The sequence below is a fragment of the Dipodomys spectabilis genome, unplaced genomic scaffold (genome assembly GCF_019054845.1).
Source record: "Dipodomys spectabilis isolate Male_0828 unplaced genomic scaffold, ASM1905484v1 ptg000006l, whole genome shotgun sequence".
Classification (NCBI taxonomy): domain Eukaryota; kingdom Metazoa; phylum Chordata; class Mammalia; order Rodentia; family Heteromyidae; genus Dipodomys; species Dipodomys spectabilis.
The window spans coordinates 6224387-6239583 of NW_024870683.1; the positions used below are offsets into that span (position 1 = coordinate 6224387).

A 15197-nucleotide genomic window follows, 5' to 3' on the forward strand; every position below is an offset into this window, starting at 1 on the left:
TCATTCTCATAGAGCTCTAAAATTCAGCCTTCTGTTCCCCTTACTTACTGCTGAAACGTCTTACTCCCAAGTTAGTCCAGGCACCTCGGCATTTTGGGAGGTGCTGTGATGTTCAGCTGTCCCATTAGGCCCTGTTTAGCATGTGTTGCATGTTGACTCAGGGAGCCAGAGAGCCAAGTGGAAGTTGTGCCTCTCAGCACTTCTTGGTGTTACTGTTGTTGGCTGGGTGTGCCTCTGATGATACAACCAGTTCCAGGAGACTGGGGTGTGCTGACTTGTTGGCAGGTAGACATTCTGGTAGTTTAGATGAGTTATAAAACCCAGATGATGCTGGTTCCAGACTTGTCCCTGAGAACATATCCAGTGGAAAAATACTTGAGTATGTTTCTCTTTGGGAGAGTGGATGGGAGTCTCAGGCTCACGCCAGAACCTTTTGAGTACACTTGTACTGCTTATTTGGTGTGAAATGAACTCAGAGTCCTTTGTTTTTAGATTGCTTTTGATTCTAATTGAGGCCTCAGTGAATTCTCTTCAGTTCCATGTATTTTGAAGCTCAGTGGAGAAAGTATAATATCATGATTCCATTGTTGCTTTTCCGAGTTTCCCTTCCTTTCCTATCATTCCAGAGTTCTTTTCTACCTTTTTTTTTTCTTTTCTTTAGTCCTTTCTTTTCTTTCCCCCTTCCCTGGCAATTATTTGCTCTTTTACTTGCTGGTTTCTTTACGTTTGAGTATGTATCTAGTAAAAGATTGGAAGGGGACAGCTTACAGTTCTCTGCTGAAAATTAACTCTCCACCCTCCTATCCTGATTTTTTTAAAAAGGTTTACATTTACAACTAAAAAGATTCAGATGCAATTTTCAACTACTCTGAAACCAGCAAGATACACCTGACTTTAATAGTTTTCGTAGATGAAATTGTAGATGTTTTTCTTCAGTTTAACTTATGAGAAAAGATTTATCTGATGCATTTTCTGTTGACTTCCCCTTTAGTGGTTTTGTCTTTTTTTTTTTTTTTTTTTTTTTTTTGCCCATCTGTCTACTAATAAAATGTGAAATAAAATATACCTGTATTGCTACTTCCCCATGGCATGACCCTCTTTTTTTCCTTGTGTTAAAACTAAAAGATGGCCGGGCGCTGGTGGCTCACGCCTGTAATCCTAGCTACTCAGGAGGCTGAGATCTGAGGATTGTGGTTCAAAGCCAGCCTGGTCAGGAAAAGTCCATGAGACTCTTATCTCCAAATAATCATAGAAAAAGCTAGAAGTGGTGCTGCAGTTCAAGTGGTGGAGTGCAACCCTTGAACAAAAGGAGCTTAGGGACAGCGCCCAGACTCAAGTTCTAGGCCCAGGTCGGGGGGCGGGGGGGGGGGGGGGCCTTAAAAAGTGGACTCAAATTTTGTTACCTTGATTATGCTCAGTTGAAATTTAAAACCACCACAAAAACTGGCTGACCTTCCTAGAACATAACTGTCCCCAATGAGACATGGCCATTTGCTAAAATGGATTCTGAAATATAGGGCACAAGTCTCTGAAGAGATAGAGGGCGGAAACATCTTGTTTTTGTCGTTTGTATTCCCAACTTTCTGTCGCTAGTAAATGGCAGGGAATCAAGTAAGGTCACTTTTTAATAAAAGTCCCTATTAAGTTTTAGTTGTGGACATTTGCCATTTTTCTAGCCAGCATCTTGTCTGTGTCCCATTTGAGCATTATTTCTGATCAAAATGGGGGGGGAGAATTCCATGATCCTCTAGCCAATTCTGGAACAGTAACTTGACCAGTACCTGTCAATCCTTATCTGAAATGATCCTGGAATACTTCTGATACTCAGCCTGTACTTGCTTGCAGCAGCACTCCATTTTGCTTACAAGCCTACTCTGAAGTTGTGATTTAGGATTGAAATTAAAGGCTGTAATTCTTGGAGTAACATTTTCAGACCCTAACATCACTTCTAACATGCCTCCTAACATCACTCATGAATCATCTGTCTCACCAGAGCCCCTGACTGGCAGTGTACACTATTTGGAGATACAGAGAATAGGTACACCATAGTTCTTAAGCCTGTGCTTACTCCAGGTTTTAAAGAGGTTTGGAAAAGAACTTACCCTCTCCTAGCAGTCCTATTGACAGTGCCTGATTCCCACCCCCTCCCCAGTTCTGGGGCTTGAACTCAGGGCCTGGGCACCTGTCCCTGAGATTTTTTTTTTTTTTTTTGCTCAAGGCTAGCACTCTACCACTTGGGCTACAGGGCCACTTCAGGCCTTTTCTGTGTATGTGGTACTGAGGAACCAAGGGATTCATGCATGCTAGGCAAGTACTCTACACTAAGCCACACTGAGCTGAATTGTCAAGACAAGCTGTATTAACTTCCATTAACAGTGTGGACCCTGAAACTTTTGTCTTTTCAGCCATAACATTTGGGCTGAGAAAGCCCAGCAGAGAAGGAACTACCCAATAGGCTTGCTAGGAAATTCCAGGGTGCCACCCCCTCAGCCATACCACACAGAGACGAAGCATGCTCTCAGAACTTTATTAGGTGGAATCTGGGCAAGGGGAAACCCCCAAAACAGTTGCCTACCTGGTGCAGGACAACTGGCATAGAGGAGCCTTTACTTGGAGACAGGCTTTCACTGAAGTGGAAGCAGATCTTTGATTCTTTTTTCAAAGGGGAGCTGACTGGATGAACATCTGAGACCCAGTTTGAATTATTTGTAAAATGGTCGGCCAGAAAGAGGCAAGTCTCTAGGGATAGGACTGGACCAAGCAGAAGCCCTGGGTTTATATGTTGGGTAGGGGATCATCTCTGCTATTCCCAGATCAAGATTTGGTGGAAGAGGGACCTTGACAAATGACAAAAGGACCAGTTTCTCAAAAACAGAGGTATAAAGTAATTACAGAAGGGAGAAAACAAATAATGGTTCACAGGGAGATAAGTCGTGATTCTTCATTGGTACCTGACCCCAATACTCAAACTGCCTGAACTAGTCCTCCAGTGGCTGCTGCCCCTCGCAGCTCCCAGGACAGGGGCCATATGGAATGCCTGAAGGCAGAAGAGCTGTAGGGGCTTGCTTGGCTGCAGTGAGGAGGGGTCTGCATTAGGAGAGCAGAGTTGGCTGCCACCTGAAACCATACCCCCACTCCCTCAGGCTTCTATCACATTTACAAATACATACATAAATTACATTACATACAATAGCAAGTCTGGGAGGCAGGCTCCCCGTAGAGGCTCAGCTGACATCGTTTACAAGTCTCAAGGGCACTGGGCTCCCAGAAATGTGCTCCGTGTGCTCTCTCCTGCCGAGGGTAAGCCCTGCCCCAGAGCCCACCCTTTCTTCGGGGGTCTAATTTGTCCAGTATGGTGAGTTCCCATAGGTAGGTTTGGAAGCTTGAGACTTGGGCTGCAGGGAGTTGGGCTGGTTGCGTTGACCCGAGCCACTCTGAAGAAGAAGAGGAAAAAAGGCTGTCAGAGCAGGAGGAGGAGCCCCAGGCCAGGGCCAGGAGGGCACCTGCATCACTGCACTCACCTGGGCATCCTGCGGAAGGTGGTGGTGCAGCAGCTGTGAGTGAGGCTGCTGGTGGGCTGGCAGGATATGCAGGAATGGTGGGGGTGCATAGCCAGCAGCTGCTCCAGGAGCCAGGGCTCCTGTGGAGCCCAAGGCCGAGGGTAGGCTGAAAGGTGGAGGCGTGCCTGCATGAAATCCCTGCTTGTCAAAGGTCTGCCAGGAAAAGATGACAACATGATGATCAGATTGAGCTATACTTGGATCGACCTACCTGCCCACCTTGGTTCATCCCTCACCTGTGTCTTGTTATAGACCGAACCAGTCATATCAGGGAGGCCAGTGGCACTTGAAGATGCAGATGCTCCTAGGAGGAAAAGTAGTTCCTCCTTTGGCATTTGGACGCAGCTCCAGGGCCACTGCGGTAGCCCTGCCTGACACAGGGTCAGGAAGGAGATGACTACTCCAGCATTTTATCTTGGGAAGCAGGGATAAACACTACCTTTGCCAGGCCCAGAACCAGCGGACTTGTTTGGTGCCTGTGATGATCCGCCATAGCCACCCTTGGTGTAGTCTCCTGCGGCTGTCCCCTGGGCTAAGTCGTCATAACCTAGCACAGCAGAGTGGAAGAAGCTAAGTGTGGCTAAGCAGTCCTGCCCTGCCCTGTGTGTGTGTGTGTGTGTGCTGGGAGCGCCCTTACCAGTGCTGTAGCCATGCTGGCCATAACCACTGGCCTGCTGGAAAGGGGTGGGAGGGGTGCTGAGGTTCACACCATGCTGCTTGGCAGAGGCTGGCGGGACCTAGTGGAGAAAGCAGATGAGTGCAATGTATGTTGGACATGAAGACAGATGGGGATGGTCTAGATGAGACGAAATGGGGTCATAACGCCTTCTTCCGCACTTTGCTTCCAGGATCTGTATTACAGGTCCTGGTTTTTAACCTTCTAGAGGGGAAGGAACTGCACAGATACTCACAAACATAGTGGGCCCATACTGGAAGGCACTGGGCATGCTTGTATAATAGGGGAGGCCGGTGTAGCTGTAGCCAGGTGGCAGTGCAGGATTCAAAAAGGGCTGCTGGGCTGTGTGGTGGGCCTGGGCTTGGCTCTGCTGTGGCTGAGCTGGTGTGGTAGGGGGTGCAGGAGATGCAGAATCACCTCGGCCAAACTTTGTGACATCACCTGGAAGATAAACACTGACCCTGTATGACCAGAGAAAATTCCAGCCTGGCTCCTGCAAACATAAGCAGGTCTGGCTATCAGCGTCCATATGGGCAGCTTAAAACAAAACCAAACACTCAGCACTCTGCCTTCCAGCCTCCTGTGGTTAGCTGCAGGCCAGCCCATACCCTCCCGCGCTAAACCACTGAAGTCCCACTAACCTGAATATGGATTATTAGCTAGGCTTCCATCTCGGCTGGCAAGGGCTGTGGGTGCAGCAAAAGGAATTCCATAATAATCCTAGGATAGATAAGGAGACTAATTGGGCAAGGGTGTCACCTCATTCTCAGCAATAGTACAGACAACTGTAAGTCAACGGTACCCACAGGGCTATGGCACTTGGGAGTCCCCTTGCTGACAAGCATGTGGACAGACAAGCCCTTTGGCTCACATCTATGGTATACCATGGCCAGGTACTTGATGAACATGACAGGCTCAACCAACTCTACTGGCTTTTCCTGTGTCAGAAACTCCATAAAGAGCAGCCAGAAATGTTGCTGAAACAGAATAGACCTGAAAAAGCAGATCAGAGAGGAAGAGCCTAGACAGTCTACAGGAGGACAAGGAGCAGTGCCAGATAAGACACCCAGGGCTGGACTCCCAACTGACCTCCCTACATTGCTATGGCAGCACACTGACGCTGTAGTGGACTGGGTTAAGAACGGCAGGCACGACAGTTTGGAGTCAAAAGCCAAAACAGTGGAACCTTGAAGACAGGGGAACTGCCCAGAGCCTTGCCATCTCGGGCTTTGGCAGTTTAGGACACAGCTAGTGTCTGAGTCACAGCCAAACAAAATTCGTCCTTGGAAGCTGGGCGCCAGGGGCTCACGGCTGTAATCCTAGCTACTCAGGAGGCTGAGATCTGAGGATCATGGTTCAAAGCCAACCCAGGCAAGTAAAGCCCGTGAGACTCTTATCTCCAGTTAACCACCAAAAAACCGGAAATGGCACTGTGGTTCAAAAAGAGTTCAGGGACAGCACCCAGGCCCAGAGTTCAAGCCCCATGACTGACCACCAACCCCCCTCTACACCCCCCCCCAAAAAAAATTCCTCCTTGTTAGGAATGACACCTAAATCCTTTGGCCATGTCTATAGGTCACCTAGGAAACCTAGAGAATCCCCAGCCTCAAACCCCAAGAAGTGGCGGGACTGCTGAACCGCATGGGTCTCCTGGGAACACAATCGGAGGCAGCCCAGGAGGAGGAGCCTTTTCACAGAAGAGAAAACGAGGCACAAAAATAGCAAAGGCTATGAAATGACTCAATTAAAAGTTTCATATCTCAAATGTAGATTCAATGGAAGAAAAAGCAAAGGAGTCCTATGAATAAAAACAGAAAACCAGAAAGAGCCCCAAAGGCAGCCTGAATCCTTGCTGGCACCCCACTGAGTAGTTCTTGGGGGCTTTTCATGGCTGCTCTTTAGGGGTTCTGAGGAGACCTGCTGGAGAGCCAGCAAGGCCACAGACAGCCTCTTGCCACTGAAGATGACTCTAGAAGGTAGAGAAAAAGAGGGTCCCTCCTGGTACACAGCATTGTGGGCCTGGCAAAGGACAGGTAAAACTTCACTGGGGAGAAAGCCCCCTTCCTCTGGAACAGAAAAGATGACATCTTGTGGTCCAACTGTCTCTGATGTGACTTTGGCTTTCCTAGGTTAGACCAAGTGCTTCATCCTCGTCAGCCAGGGTAATGTAGCAACCCTAGACCTACACAGTGAGACATCAAAGTGAGCATTCTTTTAAATGAAGATTAGGTACATTAAAGATGGTCAGTTCCAGCTGAACTTGCTTAAAAGTTCAAGGCCAACCTCAGCTTCTCCAGTGGGAGAAGAAAAACAAACATACAGATATAGATATATGGAGAGAGAGAAAGAGAGAGAGAGAAATAGAGTGAGAACACGAGAAAGAAAAAATTGGCTATGGAAGTGGTGCTGTGGTTCAAGTGGTAAAGTGCTAGCCTTATTTACAAAGAGGCTCAGGGACAGTGCCTAGGCCCTGAGTTCAAGCCCCATGACTGACAAAAGAAAAAAGTTGGCTTAAGCAAAGCATTAACAATGGACTGTAGATTTCTATCAGTTTTATAGAAGTAAAATGTTTGGCTGAGCAGTGGTGGCTCATGTCTGTAATCTTAGCTACTCAAGAGGCTGAGATGTGAAGATCACAGTTTAAAGCCAGCCCAGGCAGGAAAAAAAGTCCATGACACTCTTATCTCCAATTAACCACCAAAAGCCAGAAATGGAACTGTGGCTCATGTGATAGATCACTACTCTTGAGGACAAAATCTCAGGGACAGCATCCAGGCCCTGAGTTTAAGTCTCAAGACTGGCCCCCACACAAAAAAAGTATGAAAAAATAGCTCAAATACCAAGAAAGGTGGAATGAAAATATGTTCTTGAAAGGATTTTATTTTTTTTTATTGTTTTGCTGGTCATGGGGCCTGGACTCTGGGCCTGGGCACTGTCCCTCAGCTCTTCAGCTCAAGGCTAGTGCTCTACCACTTGAGCCACAGTGCCACTTCTGGCTTTTTTTTTTTCGTTTTGCTTATGTGGTGCTGGGGAATCAAACCCAGGGCCTCAGGCATGCAAGGCAAGCGCTCTACCACTGAGCCACCTTCCCAGCCCCTTGAAATGATTTTATATTATACATAAAGTGTTATAACAAAAAAAGACATGTAATGAAAAGCCCAAAACAAGCTCTAAGAAAATATATAGAACAGATGAAACAGAATAAAAATAGAAAGCAGATAGACTTAAATCCATTTCTCTGAACAATTACGTTAAATCCAAATGGTATGAACAACTCCAATTCAGAGACAGAGACAAGGAGATTAAAAAAAGAAGAAGAAGCAAGAGATTTAAAAAGGCAACAAAAAAGGCTTGACTGGTGGCTCTCACCTGTAATCCTAGCTTCTTGGGAGGCTGAGATCTAAGCATTAATGTTTTAAGCTAGCCTATGCAGACAAATCCATGAGATTCTTATCTCCAATTAACCAGCATAAAAGCTGGAAGTAAAGATGTGCTTCATGTAGTAAAGTGACAGCCTTGAGTGAAAAAGCTAAGCAAAAGCATGCATGAAGCCCAGGGGCTGGGAAGGTAGCTCAGTGGTAGAGCGCTTGCCTTGCATGCCTGATGCCCTGGGTTCGATTCCTCAGCACCACATAAGCAAAAAGAAAAAAGCCGGAAGTGGCACTGTGACTCAAGTGGTAGAGCACTAGCCTTGAGCTGAAGGGCTGAGGGACAGCGCCCAGGCCCAGAGTTCAGGCCCCATGACCTGACCCCCCCCCCCCAAAAAAAAAAGGGATGCCAAAGAGCTACATTATAGTAAGAGGTCCAGACTCAAAGGCCTTCAAGTTTCCCAGGAATAAGCGCATAATACTCATCTAATGAAACTCCAACCATCCCAGGTACACCACCAGTGGTGGTCAGGGTATTCCACAGGCCAGTGATCCTGAAGACTTAGCAGGGTAGCAGTCAAGACCAACGGAGGGAAAGACCCAGTCTAAATGGCCAACTCACCATGGGCAGCCGAGACTGCAGCATCTGGAGCTCATCATAGCCATAGATCTGCATGAGAACCAAAAACGTATTAGTGACTACAACCTACCTACCAACATCTAGGAAGTCCATGCCCATCAAGGGGTCAAAACAAAGTCAGAGGCATAAGTCACATGCAGAAATGGGACTTGGATCAGCTACTATGTGATCTGGCCTAGATGAAGGAAGATGCGTAAGGAATCAGAGGGGTAGACAGGGAGTGAAAAGCAGCCCAAGGTGGGCCCCCTTGGCCCAACCCACAACCCCCTCAGGCTCTACTAGGTGCCAGCCCCTAAGGCCAGCCAGAAGCTCCACTGGGCACTCACCGGGTAGGCAGGAAGCAGTCCTCCAGGGCCCACGAGGTACTGGTTGTGCAGCAGGGGAGGCACCCCTTGAGGCAGGTTTGGAGGTGCTTTGCCTGAAGAAGGGAAAATGAAATGAGGTGGCACAATCACCACGCAAGTGAAAATTCCCTGGCTGCTTTGGGAGGAGGCACAGGTCTCTGAGCTCACGGCTGGTGACAGTGCTGCTCCAAATGTGCCAGCTACAAGGGCAGGGCAGGGCCTGGGGCATGCGTAGGTTCATGCTAGGAAGTGACCCAGGGAAGACACAAAACATAAGTCACCATATTTTGGATGTTTCAAAGCAAGAGAGACACATTCTCTTGCCCTCCAATGCCAAAGAGCACACTGCACTGAATAAACACCCCCATAAGAAACAAACGGTTTCCTCACAACAGAAGGAAGTCATGCAGTTCTGCCCACTATAACAGTCTAGGTCTGGTGACAGACAATTGGTCACATAAAATGACCAGAAGCAGCCCATGCTAGCATGATCAGCTTTACAAGGTCAATAAATACAATGGCTAAGACAGGGCAAGAGTGAGTGTGGGATCTTCTGCTGGACAGCCTCCTACAAAGCCAAGTTTGTATATTTAAGGGAACCAGAAAGGCTCCTGGGGCACATACCTGAGGTCACCAAGGGCGTGGCCCTGGTGCTACTGCTGGGTGCGCTCACAGTGGTCCCGCCCAGGCAGAGGCTGTTCACAGTGCTCATGCTCCCAGGCAGGCTGACACCCGAGGACTGGGCACTCGAGGCAGAGGTTGCTGCCGTTGAGAAGGTGACCGAGGACTGGAGGGGAGGGGTGCTCTCCACACTGGCATGCTGGCAAAACAAAAGCCAGGACACATGGATCTAGAGGTAAAGAAGAAGATGCTGGGAGAGACTGGCCAGGCCTTTGAGCCTGCAGTCTCAAGGGAGAGCAGGCAGATGATGATGCCAGGGACTCAGGTCAGAAGCTCTATGCTCAGTGATCATTGTGGCCTGTCTACGGCCAGATTTGGGCATCAGGACTTACAAAGTAGAACATTAGGATCACTAACACTGAACTGTGATCAATGCCTCTAATCCTGCAAGTTGCTCGTGCTTTGGTATCTGAAACAGGGCACTGGAATACTAGGCAAACTTCAGACCATAAATGAACACAGACCACTTAAATATGGAGGGAGAACTCACCTCACAGACCAACTGGTCTCACAGGTGGTAACCTAGCTCAACCCATAACCTTTGGACTTCCTATTAGACTTCTTGATACTTTAGCCTGGAAACCACAGGAAGCCATGAAAAGCTTTTAATTGCAAACCTAGTAACAGCCTAGAGTCTGGATGTGCTTCACAGTTGCTACCTAAAAGGGTATAGCTAATCACTGTGCCTGTTTAACAAGATCAACCTGGGAAGGGCAAAATTCAGCAGAAAGTACCAGGTCTGCTTTCTGGAAGGGCATCAAGCACTGAGGTTGGTGGAAAAGAGGCACCAGATTGGATAAAATCCCAAAAAGGTAGGAAAACACCATAAGACCAACACCAGTCTCTATACCAGATGGTGTGCTGTACACAGACACTCCCAGAGAACATGAAGAACATGAAGACCCTAGAAGAAAGGGTAAGGCTGCCGCTACTCAGTCCCTGTGCATATCCCACCACCTTCCTCATTAAGGAACAAGCAGAAATGATTCTCTAAGCTTAAGCCAGGTGAAAGCATGATTTCCGGAGACTCTTGCTCCTTCCTTGCAGAATCAGGGTGGGGAAGGTCTCATGAGAGGCAGGTGTAGGACACATTGTTCTCTTAAGCTCCTAAGTCTCAAACTTCTGTAAGAAGCCAGACTGTCACCCCAGACTACCTGTCACAGAAATAAAGAGGTCTCTCCAAGGCTCAGAAGAGTTACTAGACATGCAACCTTACACAGAAGGAAGAAAAATTCTCCATCCAGAAGAGAAGCATCTGATTGCTGAGAAGTCATTCAGAAAGCTTTCCCTCACTGATCTGCACAGGGCCCATCTCTGCCCCTCGCACTGTGAGGACACCACACCCAGGCTCACCTGACTCATACCTGTTGGTAAAGGGCCCACTCAGCCTGCCCTGGGTAGCTAGCTCCCCAAGGAGCAAGTGAAGGAGAAAACAGTGAGATTTCCTTTATAATTCTAGAAAGATCTAAGGTACACTATGAAAGAAAAGATATATTTGACTACATTAAAAAGACAAACAATGATACGGCAAACATAAGTGGAATATATGCACCTTTCACCAAAATTGACTACTAGTATCCCTAATTTCAATGTTCTTAAGAGATTAAGGACCAAACACAAAAATGAACCTAAAAATATAAACAACTCACAAAAAAAGGAAACTCAATGTCTATTTAAATGTCCAAATGTAAAATGTAATATAAGTATAAAATATAAAATGTCAAATTAAGTTAGTTTAAAAAGAAGGCTGAGGGCTGGGAAGGTGGCTCAGTGGAAGAGCGCTTGCCTTGCATGCCTGAGGCCCTGGGTTCGATTCCTCAGCACCACATAAGCAAAAAAAAGAAAAAAGCCGGAAGTGGCTCCGTGGCTCAAGTGGTAGAGCGCTAGCCTTGAGCTGAAGAGCTGAGGGATAGCGCGTAGGCCCAGAGTTCAGGCCCCACAACTGGACCCCCCAAAAAAACAAAAATAAATAAAAAATAAAAAAATAAAAAGAAGGCTGATATGGTGTGGTAGTGCACAACTAAAATCCAAGCTACTAGAGATGCAGAAACAGGCAGTTTTGAAGCAAATGTGGGTAAAAAAGTGAGACTCTTAACAAAAACAAGACGGGCATCATGGTGAATGTCTATCATTCCAGCTACTTGAGAGGCAGAGATAGGAGGACTGTGGCTAGGAGAAAGTATGAGACTTTACCTGAAAAATTAAAAGCTAAAGGACTGGGGACATAGATCAAGTAGTTAAGTGCCTGCCTAACAAGAACAAATTAAATTCAAACCCCAGTACAGAAAAAGAAGTAGTATCTCTATCCCTGAAGGGCTATTTTTTTTTTTTACTACAAATTGGAAAAATGCCAACATACAATGAGACCACTTTAAGAAAGCTGTGGAATAAAGGCATTCTTATGTGGGCTGCCTTTGAACTTCTATCCTTAGACCTCAGCCTCCTGAGTAGCTGGGATTGTAAGGTGTGAGTCATCAGTGCTCATTTTTTCTTATAGAGTCCTATAAGAGTCTCATGGACTTTCCTGCCTAGGCTGGCTTTGAACCATAATCCTCAGATCTTAGCCTACTGAATAGTTAGGATTACAAGAGTAAACCACAAGCACCCAGGCACATTAATTTTTGGGAGGCATATTTTCATGAAATTAAGGGCAGGGAAACATTCAGATCACACAAAGATTTAAGCATAGCTGATGACAACTTGGGGTTCTTCATATCAACTGAGCTACAGAATGTTATGTGTGGAAAATAATTGTTTTTGAAATTCCTTTTAATTTTCAATATACATATATATTTTTATCACATTTGGTCAAAACTATATTTAATAAATGTGCAAATAATATAGGCTTACTATACAAGGCAACACTAGCATCAAGACAAAAAAAAAGGGAGGGGGCTGGAAATGTGGCGTACTGGTAAAGTGCTTGCCTAGCACGCATGAAGCCCTGGGTTCAATTCCTTAGTACCACATAAACAGGAAAAGCTGAAAGTGGCACTGTGGCTCAAGTGGTAGAGTGTTAGCCTTGAACAAAAGAAGCTCAGGGACAGTTTGCCTAAGCCCTGAGTATCAAGCCTCAGGACTGGCAAAAAAAAAAAAAAGCCAACTGTCAGTGGTTTGCACATGTAGTCTTAGCTTCTTGGGAGACTGAGAACAGGAGGAGGATGGTTTGAGGCCAGCCAGAGAAGAAAAATTTTAGACCCTTTCTAAATCTAGGTAGGGCTCAGTATTATATCCTGTTACCTCAAGTTACATGGGAGGTGGAGAAGGAGAGTCATGGTTTTATGCTAACACAGTGTACAGTTCACTACAAGTACAAGAGCAGGAGGCTCCCAGATATAGGGCTGGAGTCAGGGAGACAGCTCCTCAGCACTCATGGTGAGGGTGGCATGACCAAAGGCAGAGGCAGGCATCCACACTGTGCTCCATGGTGAAGATGGCATCCTATGTGTTTTATGAGAAAAGATCATGTTTGGGATTTTACTTAGAAGACTGGAATTTGAAAGCCACAATATTGGAAGGATCAGACACAGAGATAGAATTGCCACCATCTTACTTTGCAATTGATTCTTTTACTATCTTCCTGCCTCTCAAATGCATCTCTAACCAAATCCTGCCTCCTTGTGGACCTGCTACTCCAACTTGCCTGCAGCCTTGTTGCCCAGGAGCCAGCATTCTGTTGTGGCCCAGCGTTTCCTGTCTGTGCTAGCTCCTACCCACCTCCTCTCCATTCTACACCATTCCTACCTCATCACCGGCCCAACCACATCCCCTAAAACGATGCTTCAATTTCACAGATCAAATTACAGTTCTTAGTTACGAAGAGAAACCATGATCTGGGGTTACTCTTTGTACACAGAGGACACATCCTAGCTGACACCTCCACTTGGAATGTCTACTGACCTGGCTTTCTGCTTGACTTTTTGCGCCCCCCGCCCCTTCAGATTTCCAAGCTACTCAGGAGACTGAGATCTCAACATCAAGATTCAAAGCCTGCCTGTGTGAGACTCTTATTTCCAATCAACCAGCAAAAAACCACAAGTAGAGGTGTGGCTCAAGTGCTATAGTGCTTGCCTTGGGGGGGAGGGGCACGGGGAAAACAGCAAAGTGCTAGACCCCAAGTTCAAACCCTATTGGTGTCACATGTAAGTAATTTTAATGAAACATGCATGAACATAAAAAGCTCTACCCTATTGGGTAGGAATATCTCCTGTAAGGAAAGAGGAACACAGTAAGCTCTTGGGTACAAGGCTCACTGCTAAAGCCCTCCTGAGAGCACATGGGTCTGAGGCGGTACTTCCAAGGAGTCAGACCTCAGTAAGCAAGCTGGCTACCACAGAGCCCAGGAATCAGCACATAGAACCATGGAACTACATAAAGACACCTCAGCTAAGAGACTCCAGATTGTCTCAGATCTTCAAAATGCATCAACTAAAGCCTCAGCTTCACATGGGAAACTGCCAGTGTGCCAGGGAGGGGGCGGGGCGGGGCCTAAGGATACTTACTGTGTGCGGTGTGCTCGAGGAGCGTGCTGTAGGCACAGAGGAGAGGCTGCTCTGGTGGCTCGAGAGGGAACTAGAAGACAAAAGAGAGGACCAAATGTCCACTCAAACAAGCTTCTCCACACGAGTCAGGTCTCCCTGGCTTGAATGGCTACAATGAAGCTTATACCCACCCTGGGGAAGCCTGACCTTCAGACCTCCTGCCCTCAGAACCTAGTGACGAGGTCCTGGTGTTTAGGAATGACCTAAAGGATCCCTTGCCATGAGATTTGATGTATCCTGGCCAAAACTTCCACAGGCAAGTTCAGAAAACAAGAGATTCCTTTGCTCTCACAGAGATAAAAGGAATAAAAACAGTATCACACTGCCAACTCTGCCATGCTTGATTAAGAGCTCATAAAATGACGCCATATGACAGAGTAAGAGCCTGATTTCTCATCATGTCCAGAGGCCCGTCCCAACTAAAGGGGCTAAAAGAAACTGTACACTGAAGATATAGGTAACAAACAAACCCATTTTCCTACATCTTGTTCTCTGGAGCCATGGCAAGTGCAAGTCAGACCTCTGCTCAGAAATCCAACCTCATTCTTATTCCACGTCACAGTAACCTGGCTGAAAGCTGGGGACAAGTTAGGCTTATAGCATCTGCCTGAGGTCCAAGGAAGTACAGGAGTCCAAGGCCCCAACCCTTCCCAGGAGACCCAGAGCTCTATTGCAGCAGAGGCATTACAAGCAGTTAGTTTTCACATCTGGTACTTTTGAGACCTGGCCAGGCTCAAACCTAAACTAGGGTACTAAGGAAAAAGTTCAAAACATCATGTAAGGGCCTACAAATGGATTCTGTTCATGGAAACAACCCTTTGAAGGGGTTCAAGGACTTTGCCCCAATGTACTTCTCACTTTAGGCCCACAGTTCCTCCATACCTGCTAAGCTGAGAGAGGGAACTGCTGGCCAGGTCACCAGGCTGGGACAAGGAGGGCAAAGTGGCAGTGTGCTGGGATGCAGAGGGCAGAAGCGCAGTGCAGGAGGTGGTGCTGGGCAGGGAACCCACAGATGGGAGGGTGGAAGGAGGGTCTGTTGTCTTTGGAGCTGGAACGGATGAAGTAGCTGTAAGAAACAAATGCATTGAGCTCCTGAACCAACACTGATTATTGGAAATATGCTCAGTATCTTTGACATGTTAGGCTCAGATGACATATATAAAGTTATGTAACCTAGGACAATTCCCAAGCATATCACCAGATGGCTCCATCTCTGCCAGACTGTACTACTGAAACTGTGAGATGACTGGACATGCAAGATTTGAACCCAAAACAGGCAATGACATTTTAATAATTATTCACTGTCCTGTGAACATACCTGTCCCACCTACCGACACCTAACATTTGCAGCAACCAGAAAGGAAAATAGATGCTGAGACAGGTACAC

General features: G+C 46.8%; 1 protein-coding gene across 5 annotated transcripts in view; it reads right to left on the minus strand.

Annotated features, from left to right (window-relative positions):
• Window positions 1-2511: 2511 nt before the first annotated feature.
• Ubap2 (ubiquitin associated protein 2) overlaps window positions 2512-15197 on the minus strand; it is a 112591-nt gene continuing 99905 nt past the window's right edge. For 3 of the 5 annotated variants that reach the window (XM_042696343.1, XM_042696316.1, XM_042696311.1), the window contains 12 exons: window positions 14693-14876; window positions 13772-13841; window positions 9213-9438; window positions 8571-8662; window positions 8227-8274; window positions 4878-4956; window positions 4472-4677; window positions 4198-4297; window positions 4000-4107; window positions 3797-3864; window positions 3522-3713; window positions 2512-3434 (listed from right to left, as the gene is read on the minus strand). In XM_042696343.1, the coding sequence (XP_042552277.1) occupies window positions 3339-3434; window positions 3522-3713; window positions 3797-3864; window positions 4000-4107; window positions 4198-4297; window positions 4472-4677; window positions 4878-4956; window positions 8227-8274; window positions 8571-8662; window positions 9213-9438; window positions 13772-13841; window positions 14693-14876 (1469 nt within the window). In that variant the 3' untranslated portion in view covers window positions 2512-3338. The remainder of the gene's footprint in view (window positions 3435-3521; window positions 3714-3796; window positions 3865-3999; window positions 4108-4197; window positions 4298-4471; window positions 4678-4877; window positions 4957-8226; window positions 8275-8570; window positions 8663-9212; window positions 9439-13771; window positions 13842-14692; window positions 14877-15197) is intronic. The other 2 variants (XM_042696335.1, XM_042696325.1) reach the window with 1 other exon arrangement.